Raw genomic sequence first — 22,669 nt, 5'->3', positions numbered from 1 at the left:
TAATCTGCCTACGATTTGTTTTGTTTATTATTATATAACATATTTTTAAATTGTTAGAAATTTACACATACACCAATTCGTACCGCGAATTTACCTACGAATTCAGTGATTAGTTCAGGATATCATTCGTCTTTTTCTATTTGTAGTAGGGGCAGACTGGACTGACTGGACTACGGACTGGACTGGAGGGGACTGGAGGACAGGAGACGGAAGTACAGGGGGCTGGAGTGAAGGCTGAACAGCAGGTGAGGGAACTGACTGGAGTGGAAGCTGAACAGCAGGTGAGGGAACTGACTGGAGTGGAGATGCTAAGGGATGAACAGAGGTAGGCGAGGCTGACGACGGAGCTGAGGTTGGTGTGGCTAATGGCTGAGCTACAGACTGAGCTAGTGACGGAGATAAAATTACAGCTTGGGCTAGTAAGGCTGGTGCCTGGGCAGGGGACAGTTCAGCTAATCTAACTAGGGATAGTGCGAGGGCGTGAAAGGCTGGGTCAGGAGGTGGATGAAGTGGTGAGGTAGCAGGTGAACCGGTTAGCTCTTCCAAGCCTCTAGGGAGGTCTGGCTGGGTTCTGGCTGCCCTCAGCCTGGGCGCTGGGACAGGCACGGGAGGTGGCTGGACACCAGTCACCCCCACCCGAGAAACAGAAGCGGGTGTGGAGGTAGACTGGGTCACAGCTGCCCTCGTCCCAGGAGCTGGCACAGGTTTGGGTGTAGGCTGACTGATAGGGGTGGAAATAATGACTGGGTGGGTGAATCTGCCAAGTTTCTCAGGGATTATGCTGGTCCTTCTGTCACCACTATTTACAGTCTTGGGGGGAGCAGAGCAGAACAAATCTTCCCAGTCCACAGAATCCTCCAGGAGGGAAACATCCCATGAATGAGATATGGGTTTATTATTGGTTTTAAGTGGAGAGTCAAATGAGGGTGGAAAACAGTCACTGGAACTCAACACCAGGAATTGCTGGAAATAGTCCATTTTATGGCGGCGTGTGCGCCGCTTTCTCCGGGAGGAGGAAGCGGGCGGGGTACACGTCCGAGCCTCTGGCACGGGAACCTCTGTTGAGCCGAGGTGGGAGGCGGAGCCGCTGTGCCGTGGCGAGAGTGAAGGTCCGGTGAATGAGGCAGGTGAGTGTGAGCGAGGAGCGACTCGCGAGAGAGGGAGCCGCTGAAGCGCAGCGCGAAACGTCCACTCTCCGCGGCAGACGCTCCGGTGCAGGTGAGGCAGCAGGTGGGAGAACGCGGTGTCTCCGAGGTCCGCCCAGAGCCAGGCGAGTACCCTCGAAGATGTGCTCTCGCTCCGCGAAGAGCCGCTGTTTCTCCTTGAGCTTTTCCGCCCACAAGGAGAGCGCTACCTCCTGCCGCTCGTAGAGGTCCGAGTCCGCTGGGTTCCAATCGTGTCTTCGTGGCACGGGTCGTGTCATTCTGTCAGGCGTTGTGTGGAGGCGAGGAAGAAGGAACCCAAACGCAGGACTGGCAGGTAGGTGAAGGTTTATTATAGGGAGTGGGTGAACAGAGGGTGAACGGACACTGACTGGCTAGACAACTGAACGGCTGACTGAACTGAGGGAACACACGGGAAGGACAACGTAACATCAATGACACGACAAAGAACTGGTGAAACCGAGGAACTTAAATACACAGGTTGAATGATGACAATGATTGGAAACAGGTGAGTACAGGGCTGAACATAATCTGACTAATGACACGAGAGACAAGCTGACACGGGGAAAAAACAGGAAGTGAGAACATTAATGTGGCGAACTAAACTGAACATGAACAAACTGAAATCACTGGGTCAACGACCCAGGAACCCTGACATAGTACACACTAGTAAGCTATAGTACTTTTTTTTTCCTTTAGGAAGATACCATCTGTGCAGTCTGCAGTTCTGTTGAAGAAAGATGTTGAATCTATTTAATTATTCTTGAAAAATAATTTATTTCTGTGTATTTTCTTTCACCCTGCATCAAGCTAAAGTTGATTACGTCGATTAAGCACCATGAGGTGGAGGGTGGGGGTGGTTCCTTTTTTCTTTTGCTGGGAGTTTGCAACCCTATTAGTTAGGTTGCTTAATATTTCTGCTAAGTACTCTTTAAAATACCAGAATAGGGAGGATGTTGTTGAGGATCAGTGTTGCTGAACTATGAAATGTTTTGGGCGCAGTGTATTTTTTACATACTGATATAACAGAATAGCTTTAGTGTTTTGTTTATTTAAATTTGAGTTTGAACTTATACAAAATGCAGCAAGATATTAAAAAAAAGTTTTATTGATTAAAAACACTATATCGGATTCATATCGGTATCGGCAGATATCCAAATTTATGATATCGGTATCGGACATAAAAAAGTGGTATCGTGCCATCTCTAGTTTGAACTTTTAATATATTTTATAGATTCGATTGTGAATGAGATTTGATTCTAATTTGGTTTATTCTTTGTATCAGTGATTTTCTTTCTTTATTGTTCTTTCCAGGCAGACAAGACTGGCTGTGCAACTGTTTCCTTCAACATGTCAATTTTTACTAAAATAGACCAAAGGAGGCTTCATGATGTTCTGGATATCAGGGCCAAAGTTGAAGAAGAGGGAACAGGCAAGGATTTTTATTTCTTTATAATGACACATCGATGTGTATTTAACCAAAAAGGCATTCACAGGATTGTAACATGAAAGTTTTTACATTCAGGTGTTTCACTCCCTCAAGAGAAGAGAGTCAGGATTTCTTACGTCCTTGGAAAAGTGTCTTTCATTAACGTGCCCAAGGTTTGGGAACGGGGATCTAATGTGGAAGGAAAAGTAAGCCTAACATGTTGTTTTCAGCTCAGTTTGTCGTACAAAGCACATTTAAATTGTTTGTATTTTCCATGATAGAGCATTGTGCTTTTCAACAGGTCAGAGCAGTGTACCACAATAATACACCAGTTTGTGACGCACCGGTCTACCTGTTCACGGGAGAAATGTGGCAAACACGCTCACTACAAAATCTGACAACTGACAGCAACGGTGTGGCCTCATTTTCTTTCAGCACTGATAACTTTGACCAGGATATCCAACTCCATGTGAGCTGACACACTGAAACAATGTGTAATTTAATGCAGCCATGACAGCAGCATGAAGCCACAATTGGTTTCTGATAGGCTGCAAATGTCCAAATACCTCCCACAGTAGTAAGCTGCAATCCTGAAACAGTTTATGACTCATCTTCCTCCACCTTTGCCTTGCTTATAAAGCCTCGTTGTCCAATGTTATTTGTAGATCAAGTTTTTAAATTTTTGTTTCCTATCCCCAACTAGGCAAGCCTGACACCAACACTGGGCTACCCAGGATACAGAACTGCATACTATGACAGGGGAGTTCACACATTATCCATGTCCCAGCCGTCTTCTCCTGATATTAAAACAATCAGCTCTCTAGAGGTACAGAAGAAGGATAAATCACTTCCCTGTGATGAAGAAGAAGACATATCAGTCAACTACACTATAGTGGGAGAGTCTCCGGGGTCTGTGGATGTCATTTATCTGGTGAGTTATCTCTGGGTTTACTACAAAGTTGAACATGACCAGACTTTTTGTGTGTTTGCTAAAAAACTACTGTTGTAAAACCCATCCTAACTGAAGAAGACACTCTCAGTCCATCATTAGAATCCAGCAGCTTCGATCTATTTCAGCATAAATACTGATTCAGCCCAAACTATATGGTTTATCAAAACGTAAAACTAGGGAGGGCGTCTGTCTCCTGAATCACAGACTTCATGTCTGGTCCCTGTGCTTTGTCCCTCATTATTTTCTGTCAGCTTAGTAATTAGCCTCAGTGTTTGGTCCTTTGTTCATGATATCCTTAGTTTTCTCTCTCTGTTAAGTATTTAAATTCTAAGGCCTTCTTAGTTTTAGTCATCTGGGTTCTGCTCTCAGTTAAAGTTGTTTGTATTTAGCCCTCATTATAGTTATTGTGCTTTTCCTGTGTCCCCTGCACTTTTGACTGATTGATTGATGACCTTTATTGACCCAGAAGGAAATTGGGTTAAAGGCTGCCAGCACTCCAGCGCCATCTTACCCTTCCAGCCATACATACATTGCACAAACATCACATGGGGACGACAGGTCAGAAGAGGTAGAACAGGAAATACACAATACACGAGGAAAGATGAGGAGAAAAAAGACCCGCCCAGGACACTACTAATCCATCCCACAAAAGGCTTGCTAGCCAATCAGTGATGTATAGATTGCAGTTCTCTTAAGTAACATAAAGCCATTAATATAACATGAAAAAATAACCATATTTACATTATCTTTGTCCTTATATCAACTAATAAATTAGTATTAACTGAACAGTTTTATATGCAGTAGTCCGTCAACAGTATTCAAGAGTGGCCGATGGTGCAACAAAGCAGCCTCGCTTCTGTCAGTGCGCCCCAGGGCAGCTTTGGCTACAACTGTAGTTTGCCTCCACTATTGTGTGAATGGGCGGATGACTGAATGTGAAAAGCGCTTTGGGGTCCTTAGTGGACTAGTAAAAGCGCTATACAAATACAGGCCATTTACCATTTTACACGAGGAAAGACGAGGAGAAAAAAGACCCACCCAGACTGAGCCCTTAAAGGGAGATCGGTTTGAGAACAGAAAAAAACCTCAGCACACGAATCTTCAAATCTCACAACAAAAAAGACATCAGAGGCATTATTAACCCTTTAAACCCGTCGGAGCGGACACGCTCCATTTTGCGTAACTATTTTTAAATCCCGGTAGCTCTGCAACCACGTGAGCTAGCGCAATCATTTTTTTGCATATGAAACCGGAGGAGTTGTACTTACATCTTATGCCATCAGCTTGTCCTAGGTCACGGTTTCCTTCCACATATAGCTTTGCAAAACTGCATAAAAAGCACTGCAGCAACAAAAACATAATATTCCAGAAACACGCTTTGCCGATCCAATCAGCTGTTTGTAACACTTCCTACGTCCATCAGCGTGAACTATCGCATGTCCACCATGACCTGCCCGAAACCGAAGTGATGTCATTTTGCGGAAATGTAGTTTTTTACCATCAAGGCCTCATGAGCCTATACTGGTGTTTTTAAAAGTTATGTTTGACTTCATGACTTTCTGTGTCGTTTTTCTGGGATGCTGAGGGCTCATATTGCACTGCTGGAAATAGTTTATTTTGATGCCTTATGCTGTTATTTTCATAATTCTTTCATAAGTTTTTTCATAAGTTTTTTCCATAATATTTATTTTCGTTTTTTTCCTGCAGTATACTGAAATTGGTGTATTTCAAAAATAAAACTATGAAGACACTCATAGTCCCACTCACCAAAATATATTTCCTGTGGGGGGAAACTAGTTTGTGCAACTTTTTTGTATTTACAGTTTTGAGGGATCAGCCTCTTAACTTTCTCTAACTAGAAATATATGTTAAAAAAAACAAAAACCATTTTTCACAATTTTTTTTTAGTTATTGCACTTTTTTGCAATTTATGTAATTACTATGCTATATGGTTGTATTGATGTATATCAACTTGGAATGCTCCCAAAAATGGCACTACAGCATGTAAAAATATAATATAAGCTCTGGCGGACTTGGTTCTATGGTAGGTCTTAAAGGGTTAAGAAGAAAAATCTTGATCCCAATGTTCTTTCTAACTTCAGGCCAATTTAAACTTTCTTTTATGTCCGCAATTTTGGCAAAAGTTGTTTTCAAGCAACGTCCGACCTTTTTAGATGTTTGTGGCATTTGTGAAGCATTCCAGTCTGGTTTTAAATCTCGTCCTGAGACTGCACTTTTACGAGTTTTTAATGATCTTCTTATAACTGTAGACTCAGGTTGTTCTGTTGTTTTAGTCCTTTTAGATCTGACTGCTACCTTTGACACAGCTGATCACAACATTCTCTTATGGAGACTCAAGCACGTTGTTGGTCTTAAAGGCTCAGTTTTATCATGGTTTAAATCAAACCTGTCAGAGAGCTCATGTTTGTTGCTATTGGGCAATACCCCTCTTCCTCTGCCCCTGTGTGTTGTGGTGTGCCACAGGGCTCTGTTTGGGGTCCAGCTCTGTTCTCCTCATACACGCTGCCTTTTTTATTTTTATTCCTATATTTAAGAATACAACATTCCCTTTCATTGTTATGCTGATGACATCCAAATGTGCTTCCGCCTTGAATCTGGATGTCTCTTAACCTTTTAATTCAAACACATTGAATTAAAAGGTGTCAAAAACCTTTCACTGGTAGTGATGTCCACAGATATCAGTGCTAGTTCATTCTTGTTTTTAAATGATTTCTGGTCTTCCAGGTGTTGTCCAGAGGAGCTGTCACCATGCAAGGACAAAAACAGGTTGAAGTGCAAGACAGATCGGGTTAAATTCCCATATTTCCACAAATGCCACAGCCAAGAGCATTGACGTTGGTCTGTTTTTTGTTGATTCTGTGGATGCATGTTTGGACCTGTGTTTCAGTGAATGAGGGCCAGGTGTCCTTTAAAGTCAGAGTGTCTCCTGAGATTGGCTCCAGAGTTCCCAGGTTGTGGCTTATGCCGTCCTGCCAAGTGAGGATGTAATTGCCCACAGTGCTGACTTCTCTACTGAACAATGCTTCGCAACAAGGTGAGTGTAATTCTAGAGGTGTGCTGTGTGTTTGGTGTCTGCAGTCATGCCATGTCGTTCAAATCAAAGTCAAATTCAGTTGGCTAAATCACCTGAGGATTTCTAGCATATACTGGTTGTTGTGGACTGGTTGTTGCACAGCTGTTTCTACTCTACCTGAGGACTCAAGCTTCTTTATATGACCTCATGACCCGCTCACTCCCATTTATACAAGCACTTTTTCAATGATGATGCAAGTCCTACCTATCTAACACTGACACAGATTCATACAGTGTCCAATGTAGTGTGCAGCCATCTCATGGGACTCATGATTTGTCACTCACCACAGTGAAGCAGCACATTTAGCCAGCAGTGAGTGGGGACTCATCACAGTAACTTCTACGGGTGTTTTGTGTGTGTGTCAGGTGTCAGTGGAGTTTTCACCGTCTTCAGCCGTCCCAGGTGAAGAGACCAACATGCAGGTGACGGCCCTGCCACGTTCTCTGTGTGGTGTGAGCGCCATCGACAAGAGCGTTCTCATCAAGGAGCCTGGGAAGACTCTGGATGCAGATAAGGTAACTGCTGATATAACACCAGTGAGGTGGACACATCCCTTATTTCCAGAGCCCGTAGTGTCGTGAGTTACCAACAGCTCAGGCCTTTGCTCTGGTACTTGTGTCCTGATAAGTATTCTTTGGGTAGTCGTACATTCAACTGTTTTAAACAGTCAAATGCTGAGTTTGTCTTAAAGCAAACTAGTGTTATTACTACTATTACTAGTAAGTAAGTACCGTGCTTGTTGCTCATGTGGTTGCAGACAGCAATATTTTAATCTTATAAAATTAATTCCCTTTGGGCAAATTAATATTTCAAAATGGAGATAAATCCAGGATCATGACTTTTTTTTAGCAAATAATTCAACCATGCAACAATCTGTAAGTGCATCACCTGCCAGTCAGTGTCTGCTTTATTGAGAGACGACTTCAACTTTACATCAAAACTGCTCAAATACACGAGTGTTTGTTGATGTTAAACACAGCAAAACTTGAAAAAAGTGAGACTTGGTGAGGTAAAGGAGCTACAGAGACTTCAAATGGAGAACACTTACCATATAAGTCACTAAGAAGAACAGTTTATAGAGAAATTGGACAACTTCTGTAAGATCCCTCAACTACAACACCTCATATCTGTGGAGGCTTACTGCTGACTCCATCATTTTTATTTATTTATCTTTTAAGAACCCTTCTTAGGTAAACTAGCAGTTCATTTGAACCTAATCGGTTCTAATATTTACACCAGTACTTCATTAAGAGTTTAACAAATATGTGGACCAAATGTGACCATGATCATGATAGATCAGTCAAACTTCATAGGACTAAAAATGTTTGGAGGTTTTGCTGAACTGCACTTTTCTTTTCAGATATTTGACTTGCTCCCACTCAAGAAATCCTCAGGTATCCCGTATGAGGTTGATGATGCTACAGACTGCCTTAATGTGAGACCAAAAAGATATGTTTTGCCGTACCCCAGTCAAGAGCAAAATGACGCCTATGCAGTTTTCCAGGTATCATACAAGTATACCTGTGAGTCCGTCAAACATAACGTAAATACAATAGTTTTTGTTGTTGCACCAGTTTTTGCTGATCTTTGTGTGCTGCTGAAATATCTAGAATGTCGGACTGAAGATGGCGACAAACTTGCTTATTCGATTGCCTTCATGCCTCAAGTTCAAAGGAAAAGTCTACCATGATGGCCCTGGTGTCTACCATATAACTATCTTGTCTCCTACGGTGACTCATTTGCTTGTTTGCGTTGTGTTTTTGATACAAATTTTCTTTGTATTCACCAAAAAGAAAACCAGTAATTATTTTCCTTTCTTTTCTTAGATATGGTTACTGATCATAGTGATCTTCTGGTCCTGGTCTGGGATCTGCTGGGCATCTTCCTCCTGAAGCTGCACCAATAGTGACAGCTCGCTCTTTCTTCCCTGAGACGTGGATCTGGGATCTGGTGGAAGTTGGGTAAGTATCTGTTGTGAAGAGATCTGGTGCATATTACATTTTTAAAAAGTTTATACGATCACATTTAGAAACCCATGTGAACTTTCTGCTGTGGATTTGCACACATGAAAAACATGAAAATAGAATAATTGTGAGTTTTTTCTTAGCATGTTTTGATGCTTCAGGCTGATGTTTTGTCATATTTAAAGTTTTGTGGGATATGTATTGTTAGAGATGTATTCTAAAACACTTCTTCAGCAGAGAATCAGAGAGGAGAAACACACAGGTTTTCTTGCTAGCAAGGCAGTCACCAGAGCGCTCGCACGAGAGAGTGAGGGCTCAGAGACTCGCAGCTCTGAGACTGCCCTGGTCTTTATTTATACATCAGTGGGCGTTTGTTCCTTACATTGGAATGTGGAGGTGTATATGTGTGTGTGTGTGTGTGCATGTGTGTGTCAGAGTGTGACCCCGTAAACTTAAACGAAAATCCAACAGTTCATCTGTATGTAAAAAAGGGAGTAGACATAGCTACGTTTATCCTACAGTAAACAATAAGACGAGGTACGACCTCTCCCACGCTCCCAGGATGTGGGCGTGAAAGCCAGAGCACTCTGGAATGCACGCAAAGCTTTTGCAGACTATTAAGGATCGCACATCCTATCACTACCATATGTAAACTTATATTATTAAAAGATTATACTGACTACTGAGTACAATTTTCTATTGACAATATTATTTCACTGTCATCAGCAACGTGGAGCTCTTTTACTTTGTCAATGCAACAAACAAGTAATTCACACTGCAGGATGTAACTATGATATACAAGTAATTTACAGACATAAAAACATGTTTGATTATGTTACAGAATGTGTTTGTGTGTATCTGCTGCTTCAGAGACGATGGAAAAAGGGGCGTGTCCCTGACTGTCCCAGACACCATCACCACCTGGGAGACGGAGGCTTTCTGTTTGTCCTCTCAGGGTTTTGGTTTGGCTCCTCGTAAAGAAATGAAAGTCTTCCAACCTTTCTTCCTTGAACTCACCATGCCCTACTCCATCATCCGGGGGGAGCACTTTGAACTGAGGGCGACTGTCTTTAACTACCTGACCAGCTGCATCATGGTAATGAATGATTAAAGTGTTTAGATACATGTCTGTTCATAGCCAAGGAAAACCATACTGAAAAGATGACTTTCTAAGCAAAATTTATATCATAGTTATTAAAATACAATAGAAAATATTTTTTCTGCAATAAACCATGCAGGATGCAGGCCGTTCTTGAAGGGCCTCTGCTCACCAACACCTACAAGCTCACCTGCAAGCACTGACACCAGGATTGCCCAATCACATGTCTTTACACTACCAGCCCTCCTCTAGCTTTCTTTGTGCGCTCATGCACCTTGTAGAACAGAGTTTAGTGTGGAGGCTGTAAGAAAACAGATGGAGGGAAACGATTAGGAAGGGAGTGATTAAAGTATCCAAGTAAAATGAAGGTCTACTTTGATCATGAGTTCATAACATCAAACTTGTGCATTCGTTTAGATGCTTAAAAATGTGTTCACATTTGAACTCAGGTTTAAATGTAGCCATGTCTGTGTTCCTCGTACAGGTTACTGTCACTCCTGGGCCGTCCTCAGATTACACCCTCACGCCTCTCTCTGGTGATCTGTACACATCCTGTTTGTGTGCCAACGAGCGCAAGACCTCAGGTGGACCATGATCCCAACAGCCTTAGGTGAGGATCAGGCTTTGGTCCTCCACACTGCCAGGAAACCGCTGTGTGGCAGGCTGAGTACGACCCAAGTGCAGCACCCAGAAGCAGGAAGTGAACTCTCAGGAAGTGACTTAAAAAGAATCCACATAAGATGGCTAAATAGAATAAATGAGATTAAAACAATAAAGAGCAATTATAAAAGCACTATGTGAGAAATAGCTGAAATAGAAGTTATCATAATGAAATGAGAGAATCTGAGACCCAATAAGCTATATTCATGGAATTTAGAAAGCTGTGTGTGCATTAGACGACAGTGAGTGTGCAGTGTAGAGCTAGGACATGTAGACAGTCAAATGCAGCTGCAAATCCAGGTAAACCAAGAATATAACCCCTGTGTTTGGAAGGCTAAAGTGGGGGTTGTAGGGAGTGGGGCAGAACGTCTATACCTCCAGTCTGAGGGCAGCAGCTGCCTCCATCCTCATGCTTTACTTAATGCAGCTGTCTTAGCCAATTACAAGTCATTTTGAAACCTTCCTTTCAATTCATTATGCATGTTCCCTTGGTCAGTATCATTAGAACAGACTGTTTGCAGTTGCATTGCCATGCAAATGATTTCTTCTTAATCTTAAATGGATCTTATGATTTGCAGTACTTTGGCCTCCAGCAGGACTCAGCAGCAACCCTGACATCATTTTGGACTGTTTTTTTCAGCTCATGTTTTTCATGCCTGATGCAGTAAAATTTCCAATTGTAATTGATCTTACCTTCGATTTAAAACCAACATTAAATCTAGCTTTAGATCTAGTGTGATCACAGTTAACCGCCTCCTTTTGTCCCAACACATTTCCTTCTAGTTTCTACAAAATCTGTAAAATAACCTCGGTAACCTTTATTTTAATGGAGAGACAAAGAAGGTGACCTGTGCTGCTGCTTTTAGGGGCTGTGAATGTGACTGTGTCTGCTGAGGCCGTAGCGTCCCATGTGTCATGCGATAATGAGGTTGTGAGCGTACCAGACAGAGGTCGCATCGACGTGGTCACCAAATCTCTCATAGTGAAGGTCAGTGTCATAAATACGAGACGAGAAAAACATTTTTACTCATAAAATTTAAATTGTTACTCATTTTAAAGATACTTTTCCTCAGGCCGAGGGAAGTGAGACGACAAAGACGTACAACTGGCTTCTTTGTCCAAAAGGTCAGTGTCATGTCCATCAGCACACCAGTTAAATAATGTCAGTAAACAATGACCTAAATGCTCAAAGTTAGCAGTGGAGTGCACTGTGTACATAAAATGTTATTTTTTAAAGTAAAATGTCATCTTTTACTTTCACAAAATGTAACGATATGTGCTGAAGATCAGGCCACCTGGTGACTTTGAACAGTAACTCTGTTGTAGTCGTGACTTCCTGATTGGACGTTTGTTGTGTCTGTACACAGGAAGCCCGCTGACGGAGGCAGAGATACATCTGCCTGAGAATGTGATAGAAGGATCTGCCCGCACTTCTGTATCAGTCCTGGGTAAACCTCATGATTTCATCTCAATTTTATTCAGCCAAATAAAATATGGCAGGTTAAAGCTTTGTTAAAAGGCAAATTACTAAAGCAACAGAAAATAAAAGAGACGTCATGTTCAAGTAAAAGTAAAAACCGTATTCAGCTTTTAAAAGATGATTTCATTTATAAATAGACCCACGTCTTCCTGGCCTTGTGTGAAAAAGAAATGGACCCCAAAAAGGCTGTTTGTGCCATTCTGTGCAGGAAGAACTGCAGTCTAGCTTTAGTCATAAGTGTTTTTGAAACGCTGAGTTTTGGCCCAGTCACACCAGAGGGTTTTCCAGCGCAATCGTTCTGGTCATGCAGAATCATGTGAGTAGGATTTAAGTCCAGATTTTGACTCGGCCACTTTCTGGCGTCCTGGATCATTTCCATCTTAACCCTCTGCGGTCGACAGAAGCGCCGACACGTCAAAATCACATGACCAATTTAAGACGACACAGCCACAAGATAGTGATGGGATTTCTTTCTCTTGTTGGAGAACCGGCTCTTTCGGCTCGGCGCATTAAAAAGAGCCGGGACTTTCAGCTCCCAACCGGCTCTTCAGGTTGTTTTGTTGGTCGAAAGTAACGGACTTCAGACTATATACCAGTTCTTGAATTGTGTCGATGGGCCACGTAAAACCAGAGTTATGATAAAAAATACACGTGTGTTTTCTTCTTTACAAAACAGTGGCGTTTACAGCAGGAAGAAGGTAAAAACGGTGTTCTCTACAGACAGCGCTAGCAAACACTCTCTGCTTGCGCGTGAAAAAATAAAATAAAAAACACTCCTTCCCTATTGTGTTAGAGTTTACCATGTCAGCCAATCAAAAAATGATTTGGCAACATGTGACGCTTGGTTATTTAGGGAGAAAGCATTTTTAGTAGTGACGGAAAGCGAGCAAAAAAGAGAGAGAGAGAGAGTTTTCATATGTCACACATTAGTGACGTTTGGAGGCTGTAGTTAGTGTGTGTGTAGTTATTGTGTTGTATTGTGTGTCAGTTAGACTGCTGAATGTCACATTTGCTCCAAAAACGCCGTCAAAGGCAGAGTCCAGTGTAAACGCTGTTCCCACATGGAAAACTGGACTGATGCTCCTCCTGCTGTCAGACCTGGTTCAGGCCTGTGCTGTTCTCCTCTGTCTTGTACTGAACACGAATAATTTGTGTGCCTTCTTATTTGATGCAGAACTGATTGCTATCTATCTTTGCATTTCAAGTTATGAAAATGGTTCATTAAACATGTTTGTGGGTTTTACAGTAAAAAATGTAACTTTTTCTACTCTGATTTTGACATTTTTGTCTGAATTTAGATCAATTGTGCTAATATAGTATACCAAAATGAAAAAATAACTCAAATTTCAGATATTTGAAGCTGTGCTGAAAGTAACGATACCAAACAAGGCAAGATAAACAGTTTTTAAAGGTGAGATATAGAGGTAAAATCAAAAGTAGTCAAAAACGGCCAATTATACCCTGACCCCAGAGGGTTAAATGCCCAAGTTTTAGATTTAAGGCACAAACTGATAGCTGGACATTCTCCTGGTAGAGAGTTCTTCCCTCCAGGTCGTGGCGAGCTACTGAAACAGCAGAGGCATGATTTAACAGTGGGCACCAGCTGCCTTAACCAGACCCTCCGTCGCTAACCGCCTGATCCCAATGCCCCACCCCTCCCCTGCAGCTGAGCTGCAGACAAACCTACGCCACACAGCCCCAGAGCATCACACTGCTACCACCACTGTTGGTATGATGTTCTTTCTATGAAATGATGCGTCACTTTTAAGCCAAATGCAACAAAACTCAAAACGTTTTCTCTTCAGTCCATAAATATTCTCCAAAATATCTTCTGGCGCATGGAGATGTTTTTTTTAGCTAATGTGAGATAAGCTTTTGTGTTCTTCTTGGTCAGCAGTGGTTTTTGTCCATGAATGCTGTTTTTGCCCCGTCTCCTTTGTATTGTTGAATCGTAAACTCAATAATACAAAGTTGTTTTACGCTAGTTTTGTTAGTTTTAGTGAATCAGTGTTTTTGATCAGGTGACATCCTCGGCCGGGCTCTGAAGAACCTGGATGGATTGCTGCAGATGCCGTATGGATGTGGGGAGCAGAACATGGCTCTCCTGGCCCCCAACATCTACATCCTCCACTACCTGAAAGGCACACAGCAGCTCACCGCAGCCATCATGGAAAAAGCTACTAACTTCCTCACCAGTGGCAAGTTTTTATTGTTTCCTCTAAGAAGGAAATCATTTGAATCACTTCAACACACACGGTTCAAGAAACAAGCCGACAGGAGCAGCATTAGCCACAGCTTTTGGTCAAATGCGTCATTTTCCTCATCTGTCAGCAAGAGTCATTGAATTTCCCAAATCTCGATGTACACATGCAGATCCATAAACAAATGGAGTCCAATCATCACCATAGCAACAATGTCTCGATCATGGTGTCCCTGTTGTTACAGGATACCAAAGACAGCTCAACTACAAAAGTGCTGACGGTGCTTACACCACATTTGGAACAGGACCAGGAAACACTTGGTGAGAACATCACTGATCAAACATGTCACAAACCAGAGAGGTTACACTGGTTTTTAAATGTCCCACCAAACAGAAGACGTTTCTTGAAGTTTGACTACCCATTAAATCATAAACATGTCTACCTCTAATACTTTAAATAATTCTCCATTTAATCCTTTGACTAAGCCAACATTAACAATACCTTTTGGTTATACTGTGTAATTTAGTAGGTAGAAGGAGTATTGAGCCACATAAAAATGTTATTGATCATTATTAGAATAAAGTCGAATTTTAAAGCTTAAAGTTATTTTACTTTAAGAAAAAGTCTAAATACTATTTCATAATAAAGTCTTAATACTGTTATGTGAAAAAAGTCAAATTCAAATCTAAGAAAACAGTTGAAATGATTACAGTTGTTGTTTCAAACGACTGCTATACCCTGTATAAAATGCCTTGAGTAGATGTAGTGAAATAAATCAGTGGTCTTGTGATACAGCATAGATCCTCTTTATTCCACGAGCGTGGAACCATCGGTATCCTTGCATCTGTACTTAGCAGCCATTTCCTTTTATACAAATCTAACCACATGCAGCTTTCTGCACCACTTTCTGCTTTTCAGTGTACTTATACTTACTGCCACGCTTTTTATTGCTACAAGTGACATCAGTTCCTTCCTTGTACTAAAACTGAGTCTGAAGTACGATTTCACTATTCAGCAGGGGAAAGCAACCGTGGCAGTTTGTCCTGAAATAACTGTGATATCCACATTTCTGCTTTTGTCTCAAAATACATTTTCAAATTTAACCTTGAAATTTCAAGTTTATTTTCAAATGATCAGTATTTCTTTCTCTTAATGTGACCTCACAGCCAAACATTTCCATCGTTGTAAGACGTGTAAGTGTTGTTTTCTTTCTGTCAGGCTGACTGCGTTTGTGGTAAGAAGTTTTGCCAAAGCTCAGTCTTTCATCTTTATTGATCCCAGAAAGATCGAAGAGTCTAAGACCTGGCTGCAACATAAACAACAAGAAAATGGCTGTTTTCAAAAGTCTGGGAAACTCTTCAACAACGGAATGAAGGTAACCTGCAGTTCTTCGCTGTTTAGACTGTGGAAAACAGCCTCCAGTGTGGATTCAACAAATTTTATTAATAATGTCATGCATACATGGAAACACTGTACTACATACTGTAATAGCTCACATCAGTATATCCTATTATTTTATTTAAGACACAATTTCCATTCATCTTGTTCCATTCACACCAGCACTGCCTTCTATGTTAGCATTCACACATATTTATACTAAATACAAAGTATGCACTAGAGACCAACTTGGGATTAGTATATTACCCACAAATATTTGGCATGCAGGCTGGAGCAGCTGGGAATCAAACCACCAACCTTCTGATTAGTTAGATGACTACACAAACTGTTTTATAAGGTTGGGGAAACCCGAGGTGAAGAAGAAACATCCATCTCACTGAAATACAATGTCCAGATGAACAAAATCAACTTCCTGTTCATCTCTTTAGCTGGATGTTTGAACATGCATCAAGACATTCATGATATCTAAACCACATGCAGCTGAAAATCATTTTCATGACTTCATATCCCTGAATGTTGGTGCATTGATGATAAAGTGTCTATGATGTCTTCTGTTGACAGGGTGGTGTATCTGATGAAGTGACTCTCAGTGCGTACGTTACTGCTGCCTTCTTGGAAATGAATACATCCCAACATGTGAGTAGAGTCAAAGAATATCAAGGTATTCAACAAAAAAAGGAGTAGAGTTTGAGCTGCTGAGCCATGGAGTTAGGTTTAACCAGCAGTCTAGCACCCTGCTGGTATGTGCTGGATTGTCTCAGGGGCATCTTTACACAGCCTGCACCTGGGGTCTTGCCTGGTGTGATAGACCCCAGCCTCTATGGATCTTGTACTCAGAGCTTGTTGCTGTGCTGCTATGATAGTTGCCTCTGTGCTGTCTTTCAGTCCAGCTTTTTCCAGCCACTGGTAGGATTTCTGGGTATCATCTACTTCCTCTATCTGCTGGTGGTACATACTGTGCAGGGGCCTGTCCTTCCATGATGGTTCCTCACCTCCTCCTCTTTCTTGAGTTTCTGCTGCCTGAGGTATTCACTGAGCACTCCGTCAGTTGGGGCCATCTTCCTCGTACTCGTGGATATTCGTTGTTTCATCTTGGAATGTGGTGCTGACACTCACCAGTCCCTGGCCTCCTTCCCTCCATTTAGCATGCGGGACTTGGGGTGAAAACCCTTCATGAATGGTTAGGAACTTTCTTGTCTTGATGTCAGTGGCTTCTATCTCCTCCTTTTGCTAGCAGGGTACCTGATGATGGGCAGGGCGTTAGGTTTTGATAGGCCGGATCCTGTTCTAAATTCAGCTGACTCCTCAGGATTTGCCTGCCCATCTGCAGGTACTTGGTGGTAGCAGCTTTCCCAGCAGCCTCTTTGTGGTTCTCATTTGCCTGTTGGATCTCCAAGTACTTGTAGCTGTCCTCTATGTCTGCAATGTTGCCTTAGTCGATTCCCTCAGTTCTGCCTACCTTTCCTCTCTTTGTTGTCATCCGACTACATTTCTCCAGTCCGAACGATATTCCAATGTCGTTGCTGTATATCCTGGTGGTGTGGATCAGTGAATCGATGTCTCGTTCACTCTTGGCATACAGCTTGATTGTCATCCACATACAGGAGATGGCTGACAACTGCTTCATTCCATAGTCAGTATCCGTAGGGACAGAGCATCTCCTTGATAGATGGTGATTGTGCTCTGGGCTTGAAGTTGGCCTCTAGTGTTATACGCCACATTCCCATTGAGTTCTTGATGAAGGCTCTTAGAGTCCTGCTGATCTTGTACAGGTCTAGGCATTCCAGGATTCAGCTGTGGGGCATTAAGTCATAGACCCTCTTGTAATCGATCCAGGCAGTCTCGGCTGATTGTTACAAGTAGCTGGTGTTTTGCACCTCTGGTATTCTTGCCAATGAGTGGGGCACAGGAACATGTGTCTGTTCATCTTAGCCACTATGATGTCTGACAGGAGCTTCCATGTGGTACTGAGGCAGGTTATTGGTCAGCAGTTGGATTGGACCGATGGGACCGATCCCTTCAGGACTGTCCGCCCTACAGTTATCCATTCTGGGTGTCTCTCGTCAACTAACAGCTGGTTCATTTGTGCTGCCAGACGCTCATGGAGTGCAGTCAGCTTCTTCCACCAGTAGACGTGAGCCATACTAGTGTATGGCAAGGTGCTGGCCAAGGCTGTTAGTCGTTGCTTGGCAGTTTCCATGGACCGCTTGCTATACTTCTTCTTGGGCACCGTCTTTGTCACACCTTTCTGCAGCTCCGATAGTTGGCTAACCTCCCTCCTTGATCTTAGCCTCTAGTCTCCTTCTCCTTGTGCTGTTCAACCTGTTGCCAAGCATCTCTCTGATCACTGCTGCTGTACTGTAGAATCAGCTTGTTAGTTTCGATAATCGTGGCTGTATGTATCACATTTACATCATCTAGCAGATCTTCACATCTTGGGTAACCAGCTACAGGGATTCCAGTTTTCAAGTTTTGCCATGATCCTATCTTTCAGGTCACTTTCTCTCGCACTATAAGCACTTGGGGCTTGGTACAAATCTCGGGTGGCGGTGATGACATCTCCCCCCTGGACCAGTTGTCCTGGCTCCCCCTTGCCGTAGCATTTGTGTTGCACTTCGACAAATCTCTAGCTGTGAGAGCAATACCCTTCTTTCGAATGTTGGAACACTGAGCTATTAGTTGTTTCACTGTCAGTGTGGGTGCTGGGCATTCCATAGGTCCCTCATCCTATTCATGTAGCCCCTTCTGCCAGGGTTACTTGTATAGTAGCATTTCCAACAACGCCCTATTTTCATCTCTTGCCCACCAATGCCTTCTGTTCCAGTAGTTGATCCGGGTGACGTCCGAGCTTGTCTGCATATCTACATACATACACAAAAGTGTATAAACCAACATATAATATACAATCTAATATAATATTACATATACCCCAAAAAGTTGATTTCTGTTCATCTGGATGTTTCAGTGTGAGAAAAGTTTCGTCACTCATCCACGTGACTTCTTCAGTCTCAGCTGACTGCAGGTTTCAATCTTTATAAACAGGACATTTGCATAATGACTGAAACCAGCCACTGAAGGAACAATGGGCTGGAGGTCAGTTCCTTAATCGTACTTATGCAAATTCTCATGACCATTGATCAACAACCACTGACCAAAACCCACTGATCAAAGACCACTGATCAAGGACCACTGATCAATGGTCATCAGTACCATTCACAGAGAGTTTGGGAATGGCTGCAATCACAGCATTGTAAGATGGTGACAGATGTACCCTTATGCCCCCTCCTCGATTCAGAGATGGTCTTTCCTTTTTCACGTAAATGGCCTCCTTGACTCCGCCCTCAAACCAGCGCTCCTCCCTGTCCAGGCTGTTACATCCTCATCATTGAAAGAGTGTCCACTGGCCTGTAGGTGTGAATTAGACTGCAGAGTCCTGGCCTTGACGAGGTAGCTCTTCTGTGTTGTGCTATCCTCTTAGCCAGAGGTTGTTCGATTTCCCCGATGTATAGATCCTGGCAATCCTCCTGGAACTTAACAGCGTACACTATGTTACTCTGTTTGTGTCGGGGTGGACCAATTTTTGTTGCAGCGTGTTTTGGGGTTTAAAAGCCACAGAGACACAGTGTTTAGAAAAAATGTGCCTCAGCTGCTCCGATACTCCTGACACATACGGGATCACTACAGGTTTTCACTTAGGCAGCAGTTGTCCTTCTCTCCTGGATCGGCTGGAGCTTAGGTTTACGGTACACATCAGCTTTTAAATGTCCTCCATTACTGATGGAAATCTCACAGTCTAAGAAGGCTAACCTGACACTTTTCATATCCTCCCTGGTGAATTTGATGTGTTGTTCCACCGAGTTAATGTGAGCTGTGAATTGTGGAAAGTCCTGAGAATTGATTTTCACCCAGGTGTCATCCACATACCTGAACTCTCACCAGCAAGAACTTGTATCACCACCCAACCTGTACAGTGTTTTTTCAATATGTTCTTATATTGTAAATACTACTAGAAGATTGCTCCAGTCTTTGCTTGATCTGTACTTCCTCTAATTGCTGTGTTTTCTATTATCACGCTGATATTTTGAGTGACTGAATCAGGAACTTGCCTCCTATTCTTCTCACACTGGGTTTAATAAAAGAAGGTTTCTGTTTGTCCATTAAAGTTCTTTGTTTTGATCTTTTTAAAGGATCCTGTGATGAACAAGAGCCTGTCTTGTCTCAAGGAGTCTCTCAGTGACCTGAGCAACACCTACACTACAGCTCTGCTGGCCTATGTGTTCACTCTGGCAGGAGACGTGGAGACCCGAGCTCACCTTCTGCAGCACTTAGACACAGTTGCAGTGAGGGAAGGTGAGTTATCCTTTAGCAGGACATCATTCAGGCTTTATTAGCATCACTGTGACTGTTATTGTGTTTGTAGGAGGTTTCCTCTACTGGTCTCAGACAGCAGCAGAAACATCAGCCTCCCTGTCAGTGGAGATCAGTTCTTATGTGCTGTTGGCCAAACTCAGCGCCTCCCCGACTGCTGAGGATCTGGGATATGTCTCTGGTATTATCAGGTGGCTGACTGGGCAGCAGAACTATTACGGAGGCTTCTCCTCCACTCAGGTACGACACCACCCGAACAGCATGAAGCTCATCTTTGAGTTCATCTACAGTCTTAGACAAAATCAGGGACAGAAGAAATAATACTGGAGCTTTCAGTTTTCTATCAGATATGTAAAACAGATTTGTTTAGCCAGGCAGAGAAGTTTTTATTCTTTAGTTAGAATATGACATTTAAGTTTTGTCTAAAAATTCATTGTTTTAACAGAATAGCAATGTTACCTCAGACTTCTGTACCAACTACACGTAACAGCCTGTAAATAACAGATCACCTGCGAGTTTATACCTGTAATTTCTATACTTGATAATTCTCAGTTAAAGATATTTTAACCTGTTTAACGTTTATTTAACCAGGAAGTGAACTTTGGAAAACTTGAGATTAAGGATCTCTTTTGTGAGAGGGTCTCAAAGTGACACAGGCCGTTTTAACTTAATGTCTATTCCACTTAAGCCCATGAAATATGGAGACATATGCTGTGTGTGTTAACCACAATGAATCCATCCTGTAGGACACGGTGGTGGCTCTTCAGGCTCTGGCTCTCTACTCCACTCTGGCGTTCAGTGCTGAAGGTTGGAGCACAGTGACAGTTCAGGCTCCCAGCAGTCAGCTGACGTTTGATGTAAATCAGGGCAACAAACTGCTCTACCAGGAGGAGGCGCTGCAGGACGTGTCAGGAAAATACAGGCTGGAGGTGAAGGGCACTGCATGTGCTTCAGTGCAGGTCAGTGACAGCATCACGTGAGAAGCTCCTGGTTGATGTCAGAGAAAGGGTTTCTTCTTGTTCTTTTTACTTATACAACTTTAGAGAGCATTAGCATTGTCACATGTAATAAAGCTCATCTTGCACATGTATTGTCATACACAATAAAGACATTAGACCTGGCAGTAATAACTGTAGAGAGTACAATGCTATTTTAAAGTAAATTGGAGAACTGAGCAAAAATAAATGAACTTTCTGTCTGTATCAGAATCAGGGAAACTATTAATCCCAGAGGGAAACTGAGTTGTCATAGCAGCAAATATACAACAAACATCAAGCACTCGTATAAAATGAGTGTAGATATAACAGAGATCCTCATATTAAGATGAATATAGACATATAGGTATGACTATAAAAGTATGTGTGCTAATATGTGTCATGGTGTAGAACAGTGACAGCAGGGTGCATTGAGGTGTGGTTAGTTCTGTTCCACACGTGACCCAAGTGTGTTTCCCAGATTTCTGCCACCTACAACATCCCAACACCTGCTGATGTCACCACTCTCAGTGTGAAAGTCCATCTAGAGGTCAACACCAGTGAATCTGCTAGACCCAAATTCACTGTGCAAATGCAATCACTGTAAGTATGTGACAGGTTAGAGGAGCGCTCTTTACCCGTGTGGAGGAACTGCTGGTAGATGAAAAGCAAGTGTGCACACAGGTCAGTATAATCACACTGTTCAAACACAGGTACAGTGGAAAGGAGGAAACTACAAACATGGTGATCCTGGACATCAAAATGCTCTCTGGATTTTCCCCAGACCCCGAGTCTTTGAAGAGTGTGAGTAATTAGACAGCTTCTTCCAACGAGTGCATCTCATGTGATAATTGTGAGGATAATAATAAAATGATGTCATCTCCTCACAGCTCAAACGTGGCCTCCTGGTGAGTCGTGTTGAGCAAAAGGAGGATCACGTTCTGGTGTACTTAGAGGAGGTAAGTGAAAGTCACCGTGGGGACACCAGATGATGATCTTTGGGACAAACTGTGTCTGCGATTGTTTCTGTCTCGTCCAGTTATCAAAGGACACAGCCATCAACCACAGCTTAGAGATCATCCAGGAGCTCCCAGTGGACAACCTGAAGCCAGCCGTGGTCAAGATCTATGACTACTACCAACCAGGTCCAAGTCTAACTAAGCTTTACTCCAACAGCACACTGACACACTTCAGAGGATCCATCAGACTGAACAGTTCATACAAGCTGATGTTTCCATCAGTGACTCAGAGAAATGACACGTTCATGTTTTTTCTACCATGTTTCTGTCAGGTGACCAGGCTGAGACCCAATACATGTTTGTCTCGTGAGCTGCAGGTACGAAGCTGTAACAACACACAAGGACACCTTTCACACACGTTCATGTTCACAGCATCAATGCAAAGAACTTTGAGCTTTTACTAACTTGTATTCTTCGTCTCACAGTTTGAAGAAGCTGTGGCTGGTCCTGAGGTTTAAACCTGCATTTGAATAAAGATACTTTTTCTGCTCACATGTGTGTAAGCGTGTGTTAACAGCTCCAGTATTATTAATGCTTCTTTAATAACAGGCTTCATTATTAATAATCGGCAGAATGGAAAATATAGTGCTGTGAATGCACCGCTGAGACTGGCCTCATGCTGCATTTCTGTCTTTGTGCAGGTTTAGACAAAAACAAAAAGGTGCAAGTGGGCAACAAGTGGGCAACAAGTGGGCAACAAGTGGGCAACAAGTGGGCAACAAGTGGGCAAAACATTAAAAAAGCTAAACGTGCTCGTGGGAGACATTCAGTGACAGCTGGCAAGTGACGTCCACGGAAATACAGACAGAAACATGATGCTCATGTGTACATGTGTGTACGTGTGTACATGTGTGTGTGTGTACATGTG

General features: G+C 42.6%; 3 protein-coding genes across 3 annotated transcripts; all 3 read left to right on the top strand.

Moving 5' to 3' along the window:
* Positions 1-1,597: 1,597 nt before the first annotated feature.
* LOC120724210 (ovostatin homolog) lies at positions 1,598-6,568 on the top strand. The gene is made up of 7 exons (XM_040016320.1): positions 1,598-1,643; positions 2,449-2,595; positions 2,689-2,798; positions 2,894-3,061; positions 3,296-3,523; positions 6,290-6,353; positions 6,453-6,568. Exons 1-7 carry the CDS (start codon positions 1,598-1,600, stop codon positions 6,551-6,553), a joined length of 864 nt encoding a protein of 287 aa, XP_039872254.1. The 3' UTR covers positions 6,554-6,568.
* Positions 6,569-6,997: 429 nt separating this feature from the next.
* LOC120724673 (alpha-2-macroglobulin-P-like) lies at positions 6,998-8,568 on the top strand. Its single transcript, XM_040017015.1, has 4 exons — positions 6,998-7,153; positions 7,999-8,142; positions 8,249-8,368; positions 8,465-8,568. Exons 1-4 carry the CDS (start codon positions 7,055-7,057, stop codon positions 8,528-8,530), a joined length of 429 nt encoding a protein of 142 aa, XP_039872949.1. The 5' UTR covers positions 6,998-7,054; the 3' UTR covers positions 8,531-8,568.
* Positions 8,569-10,149: 1,581 nt separating this feature from the next.
* Positions 10,150-22,293, top strand: LOC120724597 (alpha-2-macroglobulin-like). The gene is given in 18 exon segments (XM_040016898.1): positions 10,150-10,279; positions 10,282-10,311; positions 11,228-11,349; positions 11,435-11,486; positions 11,729-11,809; positions 13,863-14,039; positions 14,287-14,362; positions 15,261-15,417; positions 16,002-16,076; positions 19,628-19,790; positions 19,861-20,048; positions 20,555-20,767; positions 21,264-21,385; positions 21,496-21,586; positions 21,673-21,741; positions 21,822-21,927; positions 22,074-22,118; positions 22,227-22,293. Coding segments are annotated over 17 exon segments (1,875 nt in total). The 5' UTR covers positions 10,150-10,164; the 3' UTR covers positions 22,112-22,118; positions 22,227-22,293.
* Positions 22,294-22,669: the final 376 nt, after the last annotated feature.

The sequence above is a fragment of the Simochromis diagramma genome, unplaced genomic scaffold, assembly GCF_900408965.1.
Source record: "Simochromis diagramma unplaced genomic scaffold, fSimDia1.1 OVJJ01000363.1, whole genome shotgun sequence".
In the NCBI taxonomy this organism is placed as follows: domain Eukaryota; kingdom Metazoa; phylum Chordata; class Actinopteri; order Cichliformes; family Cichlidae; genus Simochromis; species Simochromis diagramma.
This window is presented reverse-complemented; position numbering and strand designations above follow the sequence as displayed.